We start from the raw sequence: 22,938 nt of genomic DNA on the forward strand, positions 1-22,938 counted from the left end.
TGCCCTATTAAATTGGAGCCAAAACCTAAGCAATTTATTCTCTGCTACTTATTCTTCACTCAACTCTGCTCCACTTACTCCCTGAGAGAGGCTAGGTCTTAAACACTGGGTGAAACATACCGATGGCACTCCAGAAGCAATTCCCCGTTCAATCTCCCATTTCTCAAAGGATGCAGGTTGCTTGAGGTACTTGTTCTAAAGGAAGAACAAAATATAAAACCGTGCAAGCTGAAGTGATTTGCAGACGTCACTGACAATTCCAAAATAATGACACTAGGGGATGATAACATAACAGAACTGGTGTGTACGTGTGCTTGCATGTGTCAATACAAAGTTCCCAAATATAAATCAAAGTAGGAAGAAAATAGTATAATGCATCCCAACATACCCATCCCTCAACTTCAATAATTAGTAACATTTTTTTATCTCTTTTCCCACTTTTTTCCTGGACTATTTTAAAGCAAATCCCAGATTATCCCGGTACTTTTTTTTGGCATGGGGTATCCCCTTATTCAACAACTGGAAGCAATAAGTCAACAAAGCAGTATTTTTATAATGTTGCTAACATTTTCCCAAGGTACAGCCAGAACACAAGCTTGTGTCGTTTCCACGAATACTCCTACTCAGTGTCCCCAGTAACTCCACACACAAACACTAGAGGTGGTTCTGAGGTGGCAAACAGCTTGTTTTGTCCTTCATCATAACTGGTTTGCAAACTGGATGCTTGGGTTTGGTGTACTGCCTCAGTTGGCCAAGAGTAGAAGCCCTTCAGTATTCATAAGAGTAAATGCAGAAAGCCAAATAAGCCTCCAGGATATGACTTTACAAAGAACAATTTACTGTTAACCAACCAATATTACATAAACCCTGTCTCTTGGTTAACCCCAATGACAGAGGCATGCTTTCTCACCTGGACAGACTTTAGGTCTGGGTCATTTTGAAATGACTGAAGACATTATGCTCTTAGCTTCCCTCCAGCAGCTTTATTTCTATGTAGCCTATAGGCAAACTAGCTTGATAAGCTCCAACCCAAACCTTAAGTAATTTTGTCTCTGTTACTCTTTCAGGAAAGTGACAGTCCTCCCCCTGTTTTGCTCTACATGGTCTCTAGGAGAAGCTCAGTCCTGGCTTTTAGGCTTAACATACTGATAGTACTCCAGAGGCGATTCATCATTCACTCTCTCTGCCCTCAGAAAAGACAGCAGATGCTTGAGAAAAATGTTCTAAAGGAATAAAAATAGAAAACAAGTTGCCTGGCCTGGGCAACATGCTAATCTAATATTATAGGCTTTGGTGAGAACTGCAGGGAAATGGCACCAGGTGAGAATATTAGATACATCTGGACTTGAAGAAGGATGTAATACTTTTAGCTCAACTCTGTAGACCTGAATTTTTAATCCATGGTTTGCATGAACAGAATAGTCTGACAAACCTCTCACATGTTAAGTAATTTAGGATCTGCCACTTTTTCCTGCACTGTTCATGTAGGGACGATGTTTATGGTAATGCTGTGGGCTTCAGCAGAAGTTGTAGCATAATCTTAGTAAACTAATATGGTCTGATTCTACACTAAGAATATGGATGTGATTTATCAACCTTCCAAATGGCAGAACTGATTTGATTGGATATATTCACTAAACAAGGGTCTCTTTTGCACCTGATTCTATACTTCACATTACCAATTATTGAGAATATACAAAACCCAGTTACTTTATCTCCTGTTTATTTCCTTTTTATTCTGCTCTACCTGATCTCTGATGAAGGTAGAGTCCTGGAGTTGAGGAGGCAGATACTGATAACTTGCCAGAGAAAAGCCTTCTCTCCCTTTCTCACTTGACATATCAGAATATAACTCCTTGAAGCGTACTTTCTAAAAAAACCAAAAACACCAATTATAAATTATCCAGTGGGAGTAATATGATAGTAAAAATACTATAGGCTTTATTGAAATCTTTACAGTAATTTTTTAAACTCAAGATAATGTGAAATTTGGAATAAAACAGAAAGCCATGCTTTTTGTCATTTTTGAAGTCTAGCTGAGAACAACCACTGCAAGTTCCAAACTAAACGCTGAACGATTCAGTCCCTCCTGGTCTCTCTCCTATTTCCATCCTACCTTGTCCCTGATGGAGGCCTGATCTTGACTGCTGTGTAGAAGATCCTCATGGACATCCAGGGGAAACGCCTCTCTCCCTCTCCTGTCTATCAAAATAGATGTTGGCTGCATCAAATGCACCTTCTAAAAAGAGAACAAACAAAATATCAATTGTTCAGTTAAGAAAGACAGGTTAACCAATAAATACTTTAGGCTGTGGCAAGAATTCCAGAGTTAACTGAGGTCAGAACATAACTGAACGTGTTATGGAATAAAAGAAAACACTGTACTCTATTCCACATAAGTCCAGTTATGACCCTACATAATTTGCTTCCTATTGATGCCTGTCTTCTCATTTCTGGTCTAACTGACCTCTGGTAGAAGGCTGACCTTGGAACTTGAACAGTAAAAGATACTGTTGGACCTTGTGGGCTACACCTTTTTTCATCTTTCAGCTATCAGAGCAGATAATGGGTGCCAAAAATATTTTTCCTAATTTGAAGATTTAAAAAAAAAAAAGTAAATTGTCCAGACAGGGGTAATATGCTGCTGCTAATACTTTAACACTTAATGAGAACCCTGGATTTTTGAGAATTTAATGATGAAACTACTTTTTCCAACTATGACTCTCCAAATCAATTTAGTCCTTCCAAATCCCACTCCAAAATTTAACTAGCTATTTTTTTCTTGTTATAATTCCTTTCCACTCTATTTTACCTGATCTCTGGGCAGAAAATCCTGTACTCTGGGGAAAACACACAGGTCTCTGGGTAGAAAATCCTGGTCCTGAAATTTGTATTGAATATTCTGGTCTTCAGAGAAAACATGCTGGTCCTGACGTTTGGGTAGAATATTTTGGTCTTTGGGTAGAAAATCCTGGTTTTTAGGTAGAAAGTCCTGGTCCTGACATCTGAGTAGAATATTCTGGTCTTTGGGAAGAACACACTGTTCTTCAGGTAGCAAATCTTGGACTTCAGACACAATATTCCCATCTTCTAGTTCAATATTCTGGGCTTCTGGCATAACATCCTGAGTTTCTCCCTTAATAGCCTGAGCATTAGGCTCAGTGGCCTGGGCTTCAGGCTCAACAGCCTGGGCTTCAGGCTCAATGGCTTGGCCTTCCACCTCAACAGCCTGGGTACTGGGCCTTGGCTCAGTACTCTTGGCTTCTAGCTCAACACCATGGACTCCTGTCAAATCACCCTGGGTTTTCAGCAGATCACCTTGGGCTTCTGGAAGATAATCCTGGGCTTCTGGCAGAATATCCTGAAGGCCTTGAAGATCTAACTGCTTCTGCTCTTCCTCTTTTGTCACAGCAAATAATGGAGTGTTGAATTGTATTTTCTAAAAGTGAACATAAACATCAAATATAGAATGCCAGGTAGTAGCAACACTCTAGGTTTTCCATATGACTCCTAAAATAATCTCAGAAAGATACAGTGGTCAAACAGATTACTAGAATAAAATGGGAAATCAGGATCTTTGCTCAACTTAACAAAACAAAGATCTATAATCCCAAACCAGTACAATAATACTGGCATCCCTAGTCCAAATCACAATTAGTTTAATTTCTATTATACTATCTCCTTTCACTCTGCTTTACCTGAACTCTGCTGAAAGGTTGGTCCCTGTCTTCAGAAAGGAGATCCTGTTGGTCTCCCCAAAACAAGTTTTCTCTCCCTTTCTTATCTATCAAAATAGATGAAGATTCCTCAGTGTCAGGTTCCTACAAAACAAACAATCAAAAGTGAAAAAAAAATACCTATTACAAGCAGAAACGAAGTAATTACAATAAAATCCTAGGCATCAGCACACTTTTAATATAATTTAGTAAGTCAATATAATCAATATTATAAAAACAGGATGTTACATAAGAAGCATAAGACTATATACTGAAAACTATAAAACACTGTTGAATGAAATTTAAAAATATCTAAATAAATGGAAAAACATTCTATGTTCATGGATCTGCAAAGATAATATTAAGACATCAATAAATCCTTAAATTTATAATCAACTGATTTTGAACAAGAGTGCCAAGAAAATTCAATAGAGAAAGAATATTTTAACAAATGATACTGGGACAAGAGGATATTCATATATAAAAAGAATTAAGTGAAAACACTTCTTCACACCACATATAAAAAATCACTCACATAGATCATAGACCTAAATGTAAGAACTAAAATTATAAAATTCTTAGAACACATAGTAGAAAAAATTGATGACTTGAAATTAAGCAATGGTTGGGGCGTCTGGGGTGGCTCAGTCAGCTAAGCGTCTGGCTCTTGACTTTGGCTCAGGTCATGATCTCACAGTTCATCGGTTCAAGTCTTGTGTTAGGCTCTGCACTGGTAGTAGGGAGCCTGACTGGGACTCTCTCTCTCCCTCTCTCTCTGCCCCTCCCATGCTCATGTGCTGTGAGTGTGTGTGTGTGTGTGTGTGTGTGTCTCTCTCTCTCAAAATAAATAAACAAACTTTAAAAAAAAAAGGATTAAGCAATGGTTTATTATATACTAAAGCAAAAGTGCAAACAACAAAAGAAAAAATAAATTCAAATACACCAAAATTTAAAATTTTGTACAAATGATAGCATTAAGAAAGTGAAATGACAATCTACAGAATGGGAGAAAGTATTTGTAAATCAGGTATCTGATAAGGGACATGTATCCAGAATATATAAATAATTCCTATAACTCAATAATAAAAAAAAACAAACAACCCAATTAAAAAATTAGCACCACCACTTTTGACTAGACATATTCTTCATAAGAAACATATAAATGGGGAAATAAGCACATGAAAAGATACTCAAGATCATAAGTCATCAGAAAAACACAAATCAAAAGTACAGTGAGATATCACTTCATACCACTAAAATGGCAATAATTAAAAAAAAGGGCAATAATAAGTACTGGGGAGGATGTAGAGAAATTGGAACCCACATGCATTGCTGATGGAAAACAGCTTGGAAGTTACTCAAAATGTCAAACAAAGAGTTACCCTATGACCTCCACATTTCACTACTAAAGAAAGGAATGTCCAGACAAAAACATGTACACAAGTGTTTGTAACACAGTTATTCATAAAAGCCCAAGAGGTCCATCAACTGATGAATGGATATACCAAATGTGATATAGCCATAAAAGGAATATTATTCAACAATAAAAAGGAATGAGGTCCTGATACATTCTACAACAATAAACTTTGATAATATTATACAAAGTGAAAGAAATCAGGTCACAAAAGACAAAATATTACATGGTTCCATTAGATGAAATGCCCAGAAATAAGCAAATCTATACAGTGACAGAAAATAGATTAGTAGTTGCTTAGGACTGGGGGTAGGGAAAGGGAGGAAACAGGAAGTGACAACTAATGAGAATAGGGTTTCTTTTGGGGGTGAAGAAAGTGTTTAAAGATTATATTGTGTTGACATTTGTATAAACCTATGTGTACCCTAAAAACTACTGAAATGTATACTTTAAGTGGGTAAACTGTGTGGTATATAAATTATATCTCAATAAAACTGTTAGAAAAAGAAAACACTACTGGACATTAGAATTTTAACCCTCAAACCCAACCTCAATTAGCTGGGGATGGCTCTAACAAACCATTATTTTTTTCCCCCTGTACTCTATATTTCCCTCCCTGATTTTCTATAAATTTCTGGTAATGCAAAGTCTTTAAAAGTACAAAGACCTTGATGGGTCTTAAAGGGCAATTCATCTTGAGGGATGATGGTTTCCTACAAAGTGCTTTCTAAAAAACTAAAACTTAAAAAAAAATACAAATATAAATGGTCAACAGAAAGTAATATGCTCATGATACTGGGTTAAGTTTTTGTGAAAGATTTGGAGTAATTTTAGCAGTTTAAGGTGGTTTAATATAGAATAAAGAAAAACACGTAGTTAGTTCACTTCAGATTTACAAACAAATCACTCACACATCAAACATATGGAGGGAAATAGGCTGGTAGGAGAATACATTAACTTTATAAATGACCATTTGTTCCCCTACCAGCCAGTAACAATCTTAGGAGGCTTATGATTTTGTCTTGGTGACCCAACAGCGGGCAAGCAAGTATACTAACTGTATCTCCAAATCAGGAATAACAAAAACACTCAGACAGATTCTAAGGTCAGTTAAAAATAAGTCTAACGAGGATATAAAACCAGAGTTCAACTAGGTTACAGATTGTATCCTTTATGACTGGCAGATTTCCACTTCAAAAAACTGAAGGGGTAGAAAACTATTCACAATTGAAAGAAAGACCACATATATAACAAATATGAAAAACTTCACTAATTTCTTAGATCATTCTCATTTCTATGGAGATTTGTTTCAGTGTTTTAGCTGAAAAATACACACACATTCTTTGGAAGCAGCAAGCAGCAAGTCTGAATTCATCATCATCATCATCATCATGAATTACATTTAAATGGCATCTTTGACGTATAAAGCTGGTTTATACAAGGATGTTATCTCAGGCTTAATCCTTCTCCCTTCCACTGGATAATTATTTCAGTCAGATCTGTGAATAGTACTTTTTCTGGAAAAGCATCAATTGAAAGGTTTGAACATGTTCCACACAGCATAAAATATCAGTCTCTAGGATCTGATAACCCTTTTTTTTCTGGTTTGCAGGAATGTGTCCAATCACTTCATTTTAACACTACTCCGGGGTCAGTACTGGCACAAATCGTAGTCACCAAATCCATAGTATTAAAACTGTCCAAAAACCAAGTCACTGAGAAGAATTTGGTACAAAAGAAATTCTATCTCGAGAGTCCTAACGAGGCAATGCTAAAAAAGGGTAACCATATTGAATGTACCTGGGATGGAATGTCATTTCTGATACACATCATATATTTATACATTTAACTATAACTGTCTTATTATCACTGAAGAGGGAAACATAGGTTAATATTCTACAAATTATAAATATATAAAAGACAAAGATTTTTGATGGTTGTGTTGAGATACTTAAAAAATACAAAAACATTATATAGGAATATATGTATGTATACGTATACACACACACACTCTAGAAAACAAAACTAAGAAAGAACTAAGAGACAGAGGTGATGATGTCCACACACACAAAAAAAAATTGAGTAAAAGAATGAGATGGTCCATTTCACTAGATGCTGCCTTTCCAAACTTAAAATTCATGCCAAAATTAAGTAAACACAGGGAAATACATGAGTTAGTTTTTAGCATCCAAGTTTGTGAACACTGAAATAAACAGGCACAGAACAACGTCATTTTACTAGTCTTACATATCCTTTTAAGTCTAGCTCCACACTTACGTTTCAATTATTCACTCTGATCTTGTATTTTGAATCAAAAGAATTTATTTTTAAATAATAACAGTATTGATTTTTTTCCTAATTAGAAAGTAAAATATATACTTTATGGAAAATTTTTTAAATAAGGAAAACCAAGAGAAGAAAATAAAAATCACCTGGAATAACACTAACCAGAAATAATCAGTATTAACCTCTTGATCCATTCCCTTCCAGGCTTTTGTCTGCACAAAGTATTCTCTCCCCGTCGCTTTATCTTTATTTTTTATAACACTTATTGTTTGAAATTATATTCCACATTTATTTGCTTGTTTATTATTTTGCTTCCCTGCTAGCACAGATGCTCCTGGAGGGATCTTTGTCTATCTTCTTTTCCACTGTAAGTCCTGCTTCTAGAACAATGCCTGGTAACTACAGACATTCCATAAACATTGGCTGAATAATTCTTTTTAATTTAGAATATATATATAATTTTGTATCCTACTTTTTTCACTTAATTTTGTACCACAGACACTTCTGTCTTTGCATATTCTCTAAAAGCATGATACTTTTTTAGAATGGCTATATATGGATACACCATAATTTTTTAACCATTCCCTACCATTGACTATTTCAGGTTATTTCCAACTATTTTTACAATTGTGAGTAATGTTGAGATATAAATAAATCATTTACATGTACCTTTCAAAGCAATTTATCAGAAATTAGTTTACCTCTTGGGGGGAAAAGGTTTTTCTTCCACCATCTGGAAACACTGACGCATTTTTTTTATTCACAGTCTTAAATGATGCCAGTCGGTGACGGGCCTGTTTCATGGTTTGGCTAAGCTGCCAGGGAAAGGGAAAAAAGAGCAAACAAAAACAGGCTAAAGTTTTAATACCATATTCACTAAGTGTTCCAACAGGAAAACAGGCCCCTATTATTAAAAAATGCCAGACCTAAGACAAGAGGATTACCTGCAAAGGAGACTGTGGTCTGCTGATAGTATTTTTACAACATGACTTCCATTATTCTAAGATACTGAATTTCATAACTTGATTTAAGTGCTGTTATTCAAATCATTTTTCAACAACATATGCTTTGTACTGAGAATGTACACAAAAATATCAGAACCTAAGTCTGAATAAACTTAGAAATTATGAGCAGATACATTCCTTACCTTCTAGCCATCTTCTCAATCAGGAGTTGTTTCTTCAACTAGTCCTCACATGCCTAATCATTTTTACCACTCCTTGCTAGAGGACTCCATTCCTAGTCCCTCTAAAATCCTTTTTTCCTAGTTACAAGAATCCCTTCTTTGCCCCTAGCATTTGAAACTTGTAGCTATTCAAAGTCTTTTCTCAAATCCCCCTTCTTCCAGGAAGACTTGCTAAGTTAACTCAGAACACAAACTCCAGCATCTCAACAGAACCCACCTGTTTCAAGTACTCTAATAATGAGTATTAAAATTAAATACACTGACTTCGTGTTCATTCCTTACATCCACTTGGTCATTTCAGTAAGCACCTATTTTGATTTCTTTTTCAGAAAAGCATAGCCTATTTTATTTTTCACAAATCTGCACAAAATGTTCCCTTAAGGAAAACACAGAAATGAACAAAGTACCATTTTTTTTGGCTGAGTACTACATCATGTGGGAGAAAAGCATATCCTTATACTATTCAGTAAAATGAAGACAAAACCAGGACCAGTAAACCCACACAGTAAAAGTTAATGATATCAATTCTCCCTTGAAGACAAATCATGACCATAATTTACAGATAAAAATAACACACACTCTGGTTTTACTAAAGGTAAGCTAGGGATAAAACACTCTCACTACTAGTGCAGTTTCCTTATAGCAAATCACCTCTGTTTTGTCCTTGCTTCTAAAGGTCTACACCTCTGGCCAGAGAAATCAGCCTGAGACATTACTCTTTATTCTACTAAGAGGAGGACTTCTTTTTTAAAAAGAAAAAAAAATACCTCTGAGCCCCGCCAATGTAGGGCTCGAACTCATGAACCGTGAGATCATGACCTGAGTCAAAGTCGGATGCTTAATTGACTGAGCCACCCAGGCACCCCTAGGAGGAGGACTTCTTCTTCTTTTTTTTTTTAAATTTAATAGTTTATTGTGAAGGTTTCCATATAACACCCAGGGCTTCTCCCCACAAGTGCCCCCCACCATGACCATCACCCCCTCCCCCTTCAGTCCATGGTTTGTTTTCAGTATTCAATAGTCTCTCATGATTTGTGTCCCTCACTCTCCCCAGCTCTTTTTCCCCCTTCCTCTCCCTATGGACCTCTGTTAGGTTTCTCCTGTTAGACCTGTGAGTGCAAACATATGGTATCTGTCCTTCTCTGCCTGACTTATTTCGCTTAGCATGACACCCTCGAGGTCCATCCACTTTGCCAGAAATGGCCAGATGTCATTCTTTCTCATTGCCATGTAGTACTCCATTGTATATATATACAACATCTTCTTGATCCATTCATCAGATGATGGACATTTAGGCTCTTTCCATGATTTGGTTATCATAGAAGTGCCGCTATGAATATTGGGGTACATGTGCTCCTATGCCTCAGCATTTCTGTATCTCTTGGGTAAATCCCTAGCAGGGCTATTGCTGGGTCATAGGGGAGTTCTATTGATAGTTTTTTGAGGACCCTCCACACTGTTTTCCAGAGCGGCTGCACCAGTTTACATTCCCACCAACAGTGTAGGAGGGTGCCCGTTTCTAGGAGGAGGACTTCTAAATTTGGTTAGCAGAGTGGCTAAAGGGGTCAAGATAAAGGTAATCATACTGTAAAAAGATATATGTACAGTTAAGGTTATAAAAAAAATACAGAGCCACAAATGTGCCTGCTTTTATTCATTGCCTAGTAGACATTATTGCCCTGCACAATGTGACCAAGGATTCAAAATAGCCCTTGTAACAGATTTAAAATAAGGATACATAATCTTCATCTCCCAACAAGCCCAAACCTCTACTAGAGTCACAGATTGATTTTAGTCCCTTAAGCAGGCTATCAAGTGGCCCGGCAATTGGAATATATACATTATAGTCTTCCCATTTCTCTGTCATTACCATAACTCTTCAGCAAACCTCAACCCAAAGGCCCTTTCAAGGACCAGCTATGAGGACTGTAATAGGCTAATGGACACTCAAAGACACCAGATCCTAATCCCTGAAACCTGTAAATGCTACTTTATAAGAAAAAAGGGCCTTTGCAGATATTATTAAATTAAGGGTCTTAAGATGAGGAGATAATCCTGGACTATCCATATAGGCCCTAAATGCCATCCCAACTGTCCTTAGGAGAGAGACAGTAGAGGAAAATGTGGCACACAGAGGAGAAGAAGGTGCTGTAAAGACAGAAGCCGGGATTGGTACGATGTAACCACAGGCAAAAGGAATGTCTGCAGACACCAAAACCAGAAGAGGCGAGGAACAAATTTTCTCCTAGAATCTGTGGAAAGAGGCCCTGCTGATACCTTCATTTTGGCTCAGTGAAACTGATTTTGGACTTCTGGACTCGAGAACTTAAAGAGAATTAGTTTGTCATTTCAAGCTGCTAGGTTTGAAGTAATTTGTTACAGCAGCCACAGGAAACAAATACAAGGACCAAAGTCAATGTTCATAAGCATTAAACAAATACAGAAAAAGGGGGGTGTTACAAATCAAATTATTAAGTGGGCCTCCCAAACTACAGGCTCATGAATAACCTAGATCTTGCGCAAAAAGGCAGGCTAGGATAATGGAGATTCCTTATCTTACATAACAAACTAAGAAGTATGAGAAATCAGACATAGGAACTGAACCTAAAAGGTCTGAAGGTGGAGAAAAGAGGCTAACGGTGCCCTAAGAATGCCAAAGTTTCAGAGCTGTGATGATGAAAATGCCAGTTCATGGAAAATTAAGCAAATAAGAGAGAAGCATACGTGTAGAGAGAGACAGGGAGCACTCCCACCTTGCCTGGAACTGTCTAGGTTTAGCACTGAAGGTCTTATGCCCTCGGGCAACAAGGAAGGTGGGTCACCCTATGAGAATAACTGAATCAATCAAGTTACTGATTAAACACTAGTGTGAAGATCAAAGAACCTATGCTGCTGTGCCCACTGGAGCTACCTCAGATCTAGAAAAACTGCCTGGCCACAGACTCCTTCAGGGAGATTAGATCTGTGTGAGTTTCTGATTCTGCCGTTATTATCCCATGCATGTTCTCGAAATAAAACGAAGTCTTGCAGCCAAAGAGCCTAACTGAAACAATCGTTTTCCAGTGATAGATTAAGAAAACTTATCAGGTTATTTCACATTGCTTAAATCTTTCTTAATTATGAAAATTAATTGGTATTTCCAGGGTTGAAAAAGCTGAAAGCCTGTATTATAAAGAGAGAGTAAAAATAAAAAACTAGATAATAAAAGATTCACTGAGAAACAAAAAGCTGAGATATCCCATGCTAGAAAATAGTGGTAAACTTAATAGTGTATAAATAAAAAATTATCACATGGCGAGAATGAAACAATGATTCCCAACCGAAACGAAGTTATCAAGGGACACAACAGAAACTCAATCCCTAGAGATTTATATCTGTCTTAACAAAAGCAGGGGGCTAAACTAGTTCTATTTTATTGGAATGCTCGAATTTTCTTCCAGTTTTATGATTATAGTGGCTCACTTTAGGTAGCCAATCTTATCTATTTTAGAACAAGTAGGTAATATCAAGTATTGTAAGTGAAGGCTGGGGTGGGGGTAACAGAATAAGAGAGGTCCTAGCAAAATCACATGTTGGGTACAGTGCCACGTTCAGTTCTGAAGGTCATATTTGAAAAAAAGCATTGAAAAGCGAAATAGCATTCAGAAGAAATCAACCAAGATTATAATGACTGAAAGCATTAGGAATATAAGAATCAAAAGAGAAAAATGAGGGGCGCCTGGGAGGCTCAATGGTTAAGCAATGAGCCATACTCTCACAGTCATGAAGTTAAGCGCTGTGCTGCGCTCCTGCTAGTCATGGATCCCACCTAAGGCTCTCTCTCTCCCTCCCCCTCTCCCCGCCCCCATGTGCGCATACATGCACTCTCTCCCTCTCTCTCCCAAAGATAGAAAAAGAGAAATGATAGCTATATTCAAATATAATCAAATACCTGAAGTGTCTTAGAGATAACCATGGTATTTTATTTTCTATTACTTGAGAGTGCAAAACTAGGCCCAATGGGTAAAAATTCCAGGAACATTTTGACTCAGTATATTGATAAAATACCTCTAATAATTTCAAGACTTCTGAAAATGAAATAGTCTAAAGAGTGGTCAGTTGCTCAATAGTGGCAGTGTTCTAGCAGAAACTAGAGACAATATAAAAAGAATTCCTTAGAGAAAGAAAGGTTAGACTAGGTAATGTCTTTTATTTTCTAACATTTATTTAAAAATGTAAATAAATTCAGGGACACTTGGGTGGCTCAGTTGGTTGAGCCTCAGACTCTTGATTTCAGCTCAGGTCATTGTCTCACAGTTCATGAGTTCAAGTCCCACATCAGGCCCTGTGCGGAAAGCACTCTGTCAGCACAGAGCCTGCTTGGAATTCTCTGTATCTTTCTTTCTCTCTTGGCCTCTCTCTCAGCAATAACAAGAACAAAGAGATAAACTTTAAAAAGAGATTTTCAAAAATATAAGTAAATTCAAACATATTAGAAATGTCAAACATATAGTAGACAGAAGCTATAATGAACCCCACATACATATCAACCAGTTTTAACATTATCAATTCCAGGCCAATCTTGTTTTATCTATAATGTCCTACTTCACCTCACCTTTATATTACTTTGAAGTATAGCAAATCATTTCATCCTTAAGTATTTCAATATGTCAGGTGAACTTTTAAAACCCTCCAGCTCCAGGATTCTATGTTTCTATCACTGTGTGACACACGAAAATTGAAAAGTCCACCAACATTCAGAAAGTGAATTACATTCACCATTTACTCAACCACTTCTAGATAAATCAAGGGAGTTAGTGCTTTAATGTCTCACTGTCTAGTTAGTAGTGACATCTAGTGGATAAAAACTGCAAAAGAGGACCGAGTAGGTGGCTCAGTAGGCTAAGTGTCAGACTCTCAGGTTCCGCTCAGATCATAATCTCACGTCCTGAGTTCAAGGCTTTCTGCTGAGCCTACTTGGGATTTTCTGTCTGTTTCTCTCTCTGCCTCTCCCATGCACGCACACATTCATTCTCTCTTCTCTCTCTCTCACTCAAAAATAACATTAAAAAAAAATTTTTTTTAACTGCAACAGTAAGATTAAAAAGCATCAATTGTCATGGTGCTGTTTGGGCAAAAGTTTTTAGGCTTAAGCTAGTTAGGTCACTTAACATTCTTCCGTAGTTCATCTTTTAAGAAAAAAAAACAATGTATAAAAATTTTTAAATTTTATAACATCTCAGGCTTTTCATAACCTGATTTCCTCCTACATAACCTCATTTTCTGTCATCCTCCTCGATAAACTATCAATCAGGAAGTTTCCATCACTTATTCCCAACTATGCCAAGCTCACTGTGTATTCTGTTCCTCCCGTCTCAAAATTCTCTTCAATTTACCAATTCAATTCACCTTACCAATTCAAAATATACAGCTCAATTCCACCTCTCCCAGGAAATATTTCCTTGGAATTGAAAAATTTTTGAAATTCCACAGTGCAACTCGATCACCAAATACAGCAAATCTCTCTATATTATTATCTAACAGATCATCTATCAGCTTCGCATTTCTACTTGGAAATGTAAACCCATGAAGGCTCCTATTTTGCATTCCATTCGTACAATGTTTAACAAACACCGTATATTCAAATATCCATGAACTGATGAGGTCTATAGAGGTACTATACAGACAAAGTAGAATCCTCACTACAGCGGCATTTTGGCCACGAGCACCATGAAGGCAACGACCGTGTGTGTTTACATCAATGCCCTACCCCTTATACTTTATAAAGTGCCTGACTCAATAAATATCTGCTCAACAGATTGTTCATAACCTTAAAAACGGAAACAAAAATGATTTTCCAAATGATTGCTACAAACCAAGCAATGGCAAAAAAAGCAATGGTTTAGACAAAGAAAGTAATTTTTTAAGTATTTCAATATAGTATATGCTTATAAAGCTTTCACTATTTATACTAACAATACGATCTCTTTATATATACAACCAAGCACATTAGCAGTTATGAAACTTTTATTTTTGCATAATCATCATTTTCTCTGCTTTTGCTCTCCTCTCACTATCCCTAGAAATACATTTTAAATGAAAAGTTTAAGTCCCATAGCAGAGTTGAAGACTATGGTATCAACTGGACAGTGAAGAATACGGTAGCAACTGGACAAAAAGCTCAGGTACACTAAGGAGAGTTGAGTGCACGAACTCAAGTGATTTCAGATTGGATGAACCCACTCGTGGTGGTTAATTTTTAAATAACAGACATACAAAATCAATTACTTAGGATATGCTATTTATATATGTTTTTTAAAAAAATTCTATGTCAAGAGGTTACCATATTATTACTCTACCTACAGATCTATTTGTTATGATTATCAGACTAAAGGACAGAAAAGAGGAAAAAGAGACAAAAATAATGAATGAAATGCCCCACATACATACTGTACCTTTTTGCAGTAGAGGTCAGAATCAGTTCTGTCCATATACCACAAACAATAATTTACCTATAACACAATTCCAGTATAATTGGGGGAAAAAAATCTATGTTCTTCAACTTAAAGCTCTTTCTCATAAGTTTTTTAACTCTAACACTCTGGCATCTTCCTTTAGATGGTCCTAAATTGTCTTCCCAAAATAAATAAATTTAAAATATGTATAAAAAATTAACATCATTCCACTATTCCCCATTTTACAAAGGAAAAAAAAGAAGCTAATTAAAAGTGAAGTTGAATGTGACACCTCCTAGTCTCTACCTCATATTCTAGATATATTGTGTGTCTAAAGAAAATCATAGGCATAGAATGAGTATGTACTTACAGCCTGGGCTTGTTGTTGGAATAATTCATTCTGATTCTCTCTATCGTCTAGTCCATCCCCACGCATCTGGGAAGGAGGTAACCTAGTACTTCCAATAGCAGCATTCAAGTTCTTTGGAAAAACACTTGTTCTTTTAGGAGTTAAATGTGCTGGGTCTGCGGACTGCATGGCTATAGAGCCTTCTTTTTCTGCCTACACAAAGGAAGAAAGAGTGTGATTCTTCTAGTGAGATTCCACTCCAGGCCAATACAATCAAATAATGCCTTTAAGCACCCCAGAAGACTTCAAGGATAGAAAGGGGAAAGCTTTAGCAAGCAAAGAAACTAACATTTACCAGGCACCCATAATGTGCTAATAATTTACCTAATTCTCCTAACAACACTGTGAGACAAGTAGCATAGCCTCATTTTACAGATAAAGAAACTACAGTCCAGAGAAGTTAAGTAATAAGCCCCAGGTGACAGAGCTAGTAAGCAGCAAAGCCAAAGTTCAAACCCAAATCCAAAATTCTGACATTGTTTTTGATTACTCGGTGAAAGCAAAAAAATGAGCCAGAACAACGTAAGAATAAAATACGGTTTCTCTTTTGAACTTACTGCTTTATAAGATCTCTGAAGCTGTTGCTTTCTTCTCAACCTCATCTGTTGATTTACTCGGTGTTTGACTTGTCTCTGAAAATTCTTCAGAGCTTCTTGCTTTTTTCTTAGCTGTTCCTTTAGTTCTTCTTCAATTATAGATGCTGAAGTCTTGAGAGATGAAAGAAAATAAACTTAAATGTCAGCAGTTTTGCCTGTTAGGACTGTTTTAAGCACAAAGCAGTCAAGATACAATCCTGACAAAATAATTCAGTTCTATAATCCAAAATCCCCAGTATAGTAAGGAAATTACAGGAGCTCAGAGCTAATAATCTACACATAACTAGTGAGTATCAAGAACTCAAACCAAATCATAAACTAAAAATTGGAATTTGTGTACTCAAATCAAATCTTAATTTTTCATTGAATTGATAAAGTTGCCTTCATGAATTCTTAATGAACCAATTCAAACCTATCTTATGTTACACATTTTCTAAAATGAGTAAGATGGTCCAGATACACCAAATTGCTCACCACTCACCAAATGTGTTCTATTATAAAACGCCTTCACACTCATACTTAGGCTCCGTTTTCAATCTGCCTGCCGTCTTCCCATTCTTTGAGGCCATCTAAAAACCACCCACCTTCCACAATCAGTTCTTCCTCTAAGCTCTCTTATGCTATAGTACCTCTCATTCCTATTAACAGTGAGTGTAATACTTCCCCACTCCCCCATTAGATCAGGCACACTATGAGGGCAGGAAATGCATTTAATTCTTGTTTCCCCTACAGTATATGACACAGAGCCTTGAATATAAAGGTACTCAATATCTGTATAATGCTCAAATCTAAAACATATTCTAAGTAATCTAGAACATTTTATCCCATTTGAGTCCCTGAAAGCTTTGAATAACAACCACAGGCATAATTAAAAGCAGTTACTATTTTGGTTTTTAGGGGGATTTTTTTTGTTTTTTGTTTTTTTTTTTGAGAGAGAGAGAAAGAGTGAGTGAGCACAGGCAGGAAAAAGGGCAAAGTGAGAGAGAGAATCTTAAGCAGGCTCATGCTCAGCACAGAATTCGACTTGGGGCTTGATCCCATGACCCTGCAATCATGACCTGAACCGAAACCAAGAGTTAGATGCTCAACCAGTGAGCCACCCAGGTGCCCCAAGCAGTTACTATTATTAAAGATCTATTACAAGACAAGCACTTTAACCACATTATATCACTGAATCCCTAAAACTACCTCCAAGAGAAGGTATTCTTATCTGTCCTATTAAAGATGAGGAAATTGAGGCTCAGAAAGATTCATCTTTAAGTAGCCCAAGATCCTACAGCTGACAAGTAGAAGAGCTACAAGTTTCTTTGACTCCAATACTTATGCCCTCTACTGTTAACTGCTTTTCTCTTGACTGTGTCTCTTTCATAAGGGATCTTCAAATACATGAGATCATATTCCTCTCCAGCCCTTCTTCTAACAGTGATTCCAAATCCTAATTCAGAAGGGGGCCTCAAATATTTCATAAGGTAGTCATCAACTCTCAAAAGCAAAAGAATTTAAATTCCAATTAAAATTAAATTTTTAAAGAAGTCTATCTCATAGTCTACTCAAGTATATACCATAGCAATAGAGTGTACAAAACAAATACCAAATAATTATTGGGTAAAATAATTCCAAAGGAGAGATTCATGTAGTAAAGCCTGAATAATTGACCAAAATTAACTCAAGCCCCAGAAAATTAAAGCCATCCTGCTTCTTTTACTTCCATTGTCTGTCTGCTCCCTCTTTTACCCCCATGCTAAGATTATCAAACATCTTACTAAGTGTATAACTGATTCCAAGTTATGAATCTCAACTGTAAACCAAAAGTAAGAGTGCACCATATTTTAGAAACATATTTTGCTTAGCAAACACCATTTTATAGGGCAACCAGAACCCAAGAACATTGTCTCATGTTTTGGGACATTAAGAGACTCCTAGAGTAAAATAAATTTGGGAAATACTGGGTTAAGCAAAAAGAAATATTGTTTCAATTGTACAACTAACTCTTCATAAACCTAAGGACTATCCAAGGGGACAATATAGAAAGAAGTGTTTCTCACAACAACCAACAAACATTTTCAGATAATTCACGTATGATGAAACTTACGTTAGTATTCACAGTAGTCTCCAAAGCTGATCTCCCCTTCTCCTCCTGGTGAATCAAGCCTTCCAGTATCTATACTCTTGTGTAATAATCCCCCACACTGATTATAGTCTGGCTCTGGATAGCCAACAGAATGAGGCAGGAACATTGGCTCCATGACTTCTCAAGCAAGGTCTTAAAGCAACTTCTACCTACAGCTCTTAGAGCGCTCTTAGAGTTCCTGAGGGAAATGAGCCACTATGTAAGACTTCTACCCTGAGACCAGCATGCTGAAAGGAAGCCCAAACTAGCCAAACAGAGAAACCATGTGGAAAAAGAACACATCTAAGCAATCCCCCAGCCATTCTGGTCATCCTGGCCCAAGTGCCAGACATGCAAGTAAGAAAGCCATCCTGGACATTACAGCCCAGGAGAGGCCGGATGAAGAGGAAACAAGAAATCTAACCAATAGCCAGAATCTAGTATAGTTGTCCCAACATCTCCAGCTATTTCAGCTGTCCCCACGGAGGCTTCAGACACTGTGTTGTAGACAAGCCATCCTCACCGCGCCCTGCTCTAAATCCTGACACACAGTACAATTTGCTTCATGCCACTAAGATCTAGGGCAGTTTTTTATACGAGAAATAATCAGGTAAATTATAAAATACTGCAACAGCCACATACGCTGAAAGAATAGCAGTGTCCTTTGGTGCTAATTTAATTAATGGAAGGAGAGGTCTGAAGTCATGGTATTCTTAGGAATCTTGATGGCTTCTTGAAACTTTGGGGACTAAAATGATTAGGAGTTTCCCGTTCAAATTAGCAAATTGATCTACCACACTTTAGAAGTAACTATTCAGCATTTATTCTGAGCTGACAGAAGCTGCATCTGTTGATAAGGGTGGATTCCCCAGACTACATATACTAAATTGGTAATGAATTCTATGAGATGCTTAATCAAATGGCTGTTGACTGGTACTGATCAAAATTCTTTAAGTGATGGAAAAGAGACATATTTTCCAAGACTAATATTTTGAGTTAATGTTTGAGAACATGAGGCTCAATTCTTTTTAACATAGAAAAGGAAAATTGTGGTGATTTTTTGGGGGACGCATTTTGATGCTACATTACAAAGATGGCATAATTTGAGCAATGAAAATGAGGGGTCAATAACTTAAATACCAAAATACCTTTGTACCAAACTTTATTAATTCTTCTGGGATGTTTCTTAACATTGATCTCTTTTCATTCCTACTTCAATCACCCTCTTTAAGGCTTTCCATCTCTATTCCTTATCATTAAACAAGTCTTGATGCCATACTTCATGGCTAAATTGTTACAATGCTATCCTAATTTCTCCCTCTGGGAGCTAATCTCTCACCTCAAAACATTTTTGAAGCAATTAATCTAATCAGGGCATTGTTTTATCATCACATTTGTCTGTAAATATTAAACAATGAATGAAGTCAATCCCTTATCCAAAATTTCCTGTGGTTCCCCACCGTTCCCATTTTCCACAATCCTATCTACCACCAACCTGCTACTAAGCTTTCCTCTCCCATCAATTTCATCTACCCTTAGAATCCTGAATACACCTTGCTCACTTCCTGCTCCGCATTCTCCTTAATTGGAGAATCCTCCTCCTTCTTTGATTATCGAAATTCTCCATTAAACTTGACTGTATAACATCAGCCCAAAGTCCCATCTTCCTTCCTTAAGTACCACTGTCATTGCACTTAATCATATACAATGTAGACACTTAAAATCCTTTCTGGAAATAGGCAGAAGAGGAATAAATGAATACATATGTACATAGGTATAAAAAAATAAAATGAATATAAGACATTTCTTTGCTATTTAAGACTTTAAACATGTCTTGTTTCTTCTCTGAGATCAAGGACCACTCCTGTTTTTCATGTCATGTTCAGCTTTTTGTCCATACATTCCGAAGGCCTTCACACAATTTGTGCATTCCATAAATATTTACCAACCGCCTATATTTATCAGGCACTAAGACAAAGTTGGGGATCGTAAGAAATGAAATTTTTTTTCCTTGTTCTGAAAGCTCACACTCCATCAGGAAAAGGAGATATGCAAGCAACTTCCTACAAACATAATGTGGTAAATGCCACAATAAAATTCCAACACAGAGCTAAGGGGCACAGTTTGGTGAAAGACTATCCAAACCTTCTTACAAAATTGTCCTCCTGTGTTAATTGGTATATACAAGAGTTATTTTGTAAACAGGTGCACATGTAAACTTTGCAAGTGTCCCTTCATCTGAAATGCTCTTCCCTACGATCTATACATAACAGTATTTCCACTTTTTAAGGACTAACACCGGTTATATTTCCACATTCATTCATTCATTCCACAAATACTTCCTTAAGACTTATATATGACAGGACAGGAATGAACAAAATATAAAGGTCCTTGTCTTCATGGACTTTATAGATAAACTTCCTCAGAATCTGGGTTAGAATTAATCTCTTCTTTCCTTATTCTCTTACTGTATCTGAATCTTACAGACTATCACACACTTATCATAACTCTAAGCAATCAATTCATGTTACTTTAAACGTGGCAACTGCCATCCCTACTCATTGCAGGGTGTCCAGAAGATAGAGACGGTGCCCATGACTTGTGCACAGCAAGCAATCAAGAGTTTGTGAAATAAAGTTTTGGCAAATACATGTTTATGTTTGTTCTGCAATCTTAATGCAAGTACATAACTATTTAGAACAGACTAGAAAGGACATCCCCCAAGACAGTTCATCTTTATCTAAGCACCAGGGATTAGAGAAGGCTAATATGAAGAAATTAAAAAAAAAAAAAAAGAAAGAAAAGAAACAAAGGAACAAACGAACAAGAACGGGGTGGGGTGGGGGGCGGGAGGGAAACCCCACCGTATCTGCATCAAACTGACACTCACATATGCTGGGACCTCCGAACTATCTGGCAAGGCAGGTTCCACCCAGGCCCCAACTGGCACTATAGCCTGGTTCCTCTCAGCCAGCACTGCCAACACGTCCTTGCTCTTCAGGGAGTTTAAAGCCAGGGGCAACCTTGCGGCATTTCGAGGCTTCTTGAGAGGAGCCATCCTTCCTGGCATCTGTGAGCCCTGGTTAAGGAGAAGGAGAAGCTTAAAATCTTCAAGCGACTGCGTGAAAAGCTCACGCTCCTCATCCATGAGCCACACGCTCCTAAAAAGGCAAGAAGCCTGGAAGGAGGCAGTAAGTAGCCTGACAGGCAGTCAACGAACAAGAATTCTGGAGAAGGAAATGGGAAGGAAGGAAAAGTTTAAAGACTGCATTCTGCAAGGAACGGGAATGAGAGGGGAGAAAAAAAGGGATCTACTGAGAGAACGAAGACTGTGCCCACTGGTGGCACCGCGAGGAAAGGGAGGAACGGCCGTAGCAGCCGGCTGGTAGGGTCGGGGTGGGAACCTGGGTCTGAGGCAGAGTCCAAATAACTGCTATCCGGTTATGGGGGAAGCGCTGAACGCCGGGGAATCCCGAGGCAGATAAAAGCCTGCTTCTGAGGCCTCGGGGGTCCCACTCCTGCTGAGATAGCACCGACCAAGTACCGGTCACAGGTCGCCACACATTCAAACTACTCGGGATTCCAAGGTAACCGCCAGCAGCAAACCGCCACTTTCGGTAGGGCCCTCGGGACCCGCCCAGTCCGACCCCGCCCTTCGGCGGCCTTGTATCGGCCCCTTCCGGTCTTGCGGTCCCTCCCCGGAGATGGGAAAGCGTGAGGGGCGGGACTTCGAGCTCCGCGGAAACGTCACTTCCGCTTCGTGTCTAATCAGGGGCGGGGCTTGTGAGGGCGCCAGAGACTGGGTGGAAACGAGTTGGTTCGCGGGGCTGCTGAGTAATACGAGAGTCGAGGTGTGTCCCCAAAACCAGCGGGAAAAGATTACGTTGAACTGAAAAGCTCTGACTCGGAGGGCCAGGGGACCCAATAGAGGGAAGCAGGGGGAAAGGATGGAAAAAACTGGGTGTTGCAGGGCTTCCTCCCGGAACAAAATAAGCTAACAGTAAATCTTACCCATCCTGTGTGTTTACATTTATAAGGCTATTTAATATATATTCTTGTACTGACCAGCGCAGCCTCATGAGTGGTCACCATCTCTGCTCCAAGCTCTACTATAATTCTGGGACATTTCATTATGTGAAGTACCCATTCATTCATTCATTTAACATATAATTGAAACCTTTTTATAAACAAGTACTGTTCTGGGCACTGGAAATATATAGCAGTGAACAAAACAAATATCCCTGGAATTTGTAATATGATGAGAAATAACCCAATAAAAACATGAATAAGTAAATGTGCCTAATGCTGATGAATACTGTGGAGTAAGAACAGAGAAAGAAGATAAACAGTGTGTTGGGAGGGGAAATGAAATTTTAGATAGGATGACTAGAGAAGGTTTCACTGAGATACTTTTTAAAAAAATTTTTTAATGTTTTATTTATTTTTGAGACAGAGAGAGACAGAGCATGAGCAGGGAGGGGCAGAGAGAGAGGGAGGCAGAATCTGAAGCAGGCTCCAGGCTCTGAGCTAGCTGTCAGCACAGAGCCCGATGCGGGGCTCCAACCCACGAATGTGAGATCATGACCTGAGCCGAAGTCGGACGCCTAACCGACTGAGCCACCCAGGGGCCCCTCACTGAGATACTTTTGAGCAAAGTCGCCAATGCAAATTTCCCATAGATAATGGAACAAGCTACTGTAATCTTCAAAGGAGAGTTAAGTGTTCCAGGTAGAGGGAACAGCAAGTAGTCACTCCAAAGCGCGCATATGTCTGGCTGAGAAACAGCC

At 38.0% G+C, this 22,938-nt stretch overlaps 1 protein-coding gene across 2 annotated transcripts in view; it reads right to left on the minus strand.

Moving 5' to 3' along the window:
* CCDC15 (coiled-coil domain containing 15) overlaps positions 1-21,799 on the minus strand; it is an 87,250-nt gene extending 65,451 nt beyond the window's left edge. For both annotated transcript variants that reach the window (XM_029914867.1, XM_029914866.1), the window contains exons 1-10: positions 21,556-21,799; positions 21,042-21,230; positions 16,003-16,152; positions 15,407-15,598; positions 8,118-8,231; positions 3,699-3,821; positions 2,813-3,439; positions 2,117-2,239; positions 1,748-1,870; positions 121-195 (exon numbers count right to left, since the gene is read on the minus strand). In XM_029914867.1, the coding sequence (XP_029770727.1) occupies positions 121-195; positions 1,748-1,870; positions 2,117-2,239; positions 2,813-3,439; positions 3,699-3,821; positions 8,118-8,231; positions 15,407-15,598; positions 16,003-16,152; positions 21,042-21,221 (1,707 nt within the window). In that variant the 5' untranslated portion in view covers positions 21,222-21,230; positions 21,556-21,799. The remainder of the gene's footprint in view (positions 1-120; positions 196-1,747; positions 1,871-2,116; positions 2,240-2,812; positions 3,440-3,698; positions 3,822-8,117; positions 8,232-15,406; positions 15,599-16,002; positions 16,153-21,041; positions 21,231-21,555) is intronic.
* Positions 21,800-22,938: the final 1,139 nt, after the last annotated feature.

This window comes from Suricata suricatta, chromosome 11, assembly GCF_006229205.1.
Source record: "Suricata suricatta isolate VVHF042 chromosome 11, meerkat_22Aug2017_6uvM2_HiC, whole genome shotgun sequence".
Taxonomy (NCBI): domain Eukaryota; kingdom Metazoa; phylum Chordata; class Mammalia; order Carnivora; family Herpestidae; genus Suricata; species Suricata suricatta.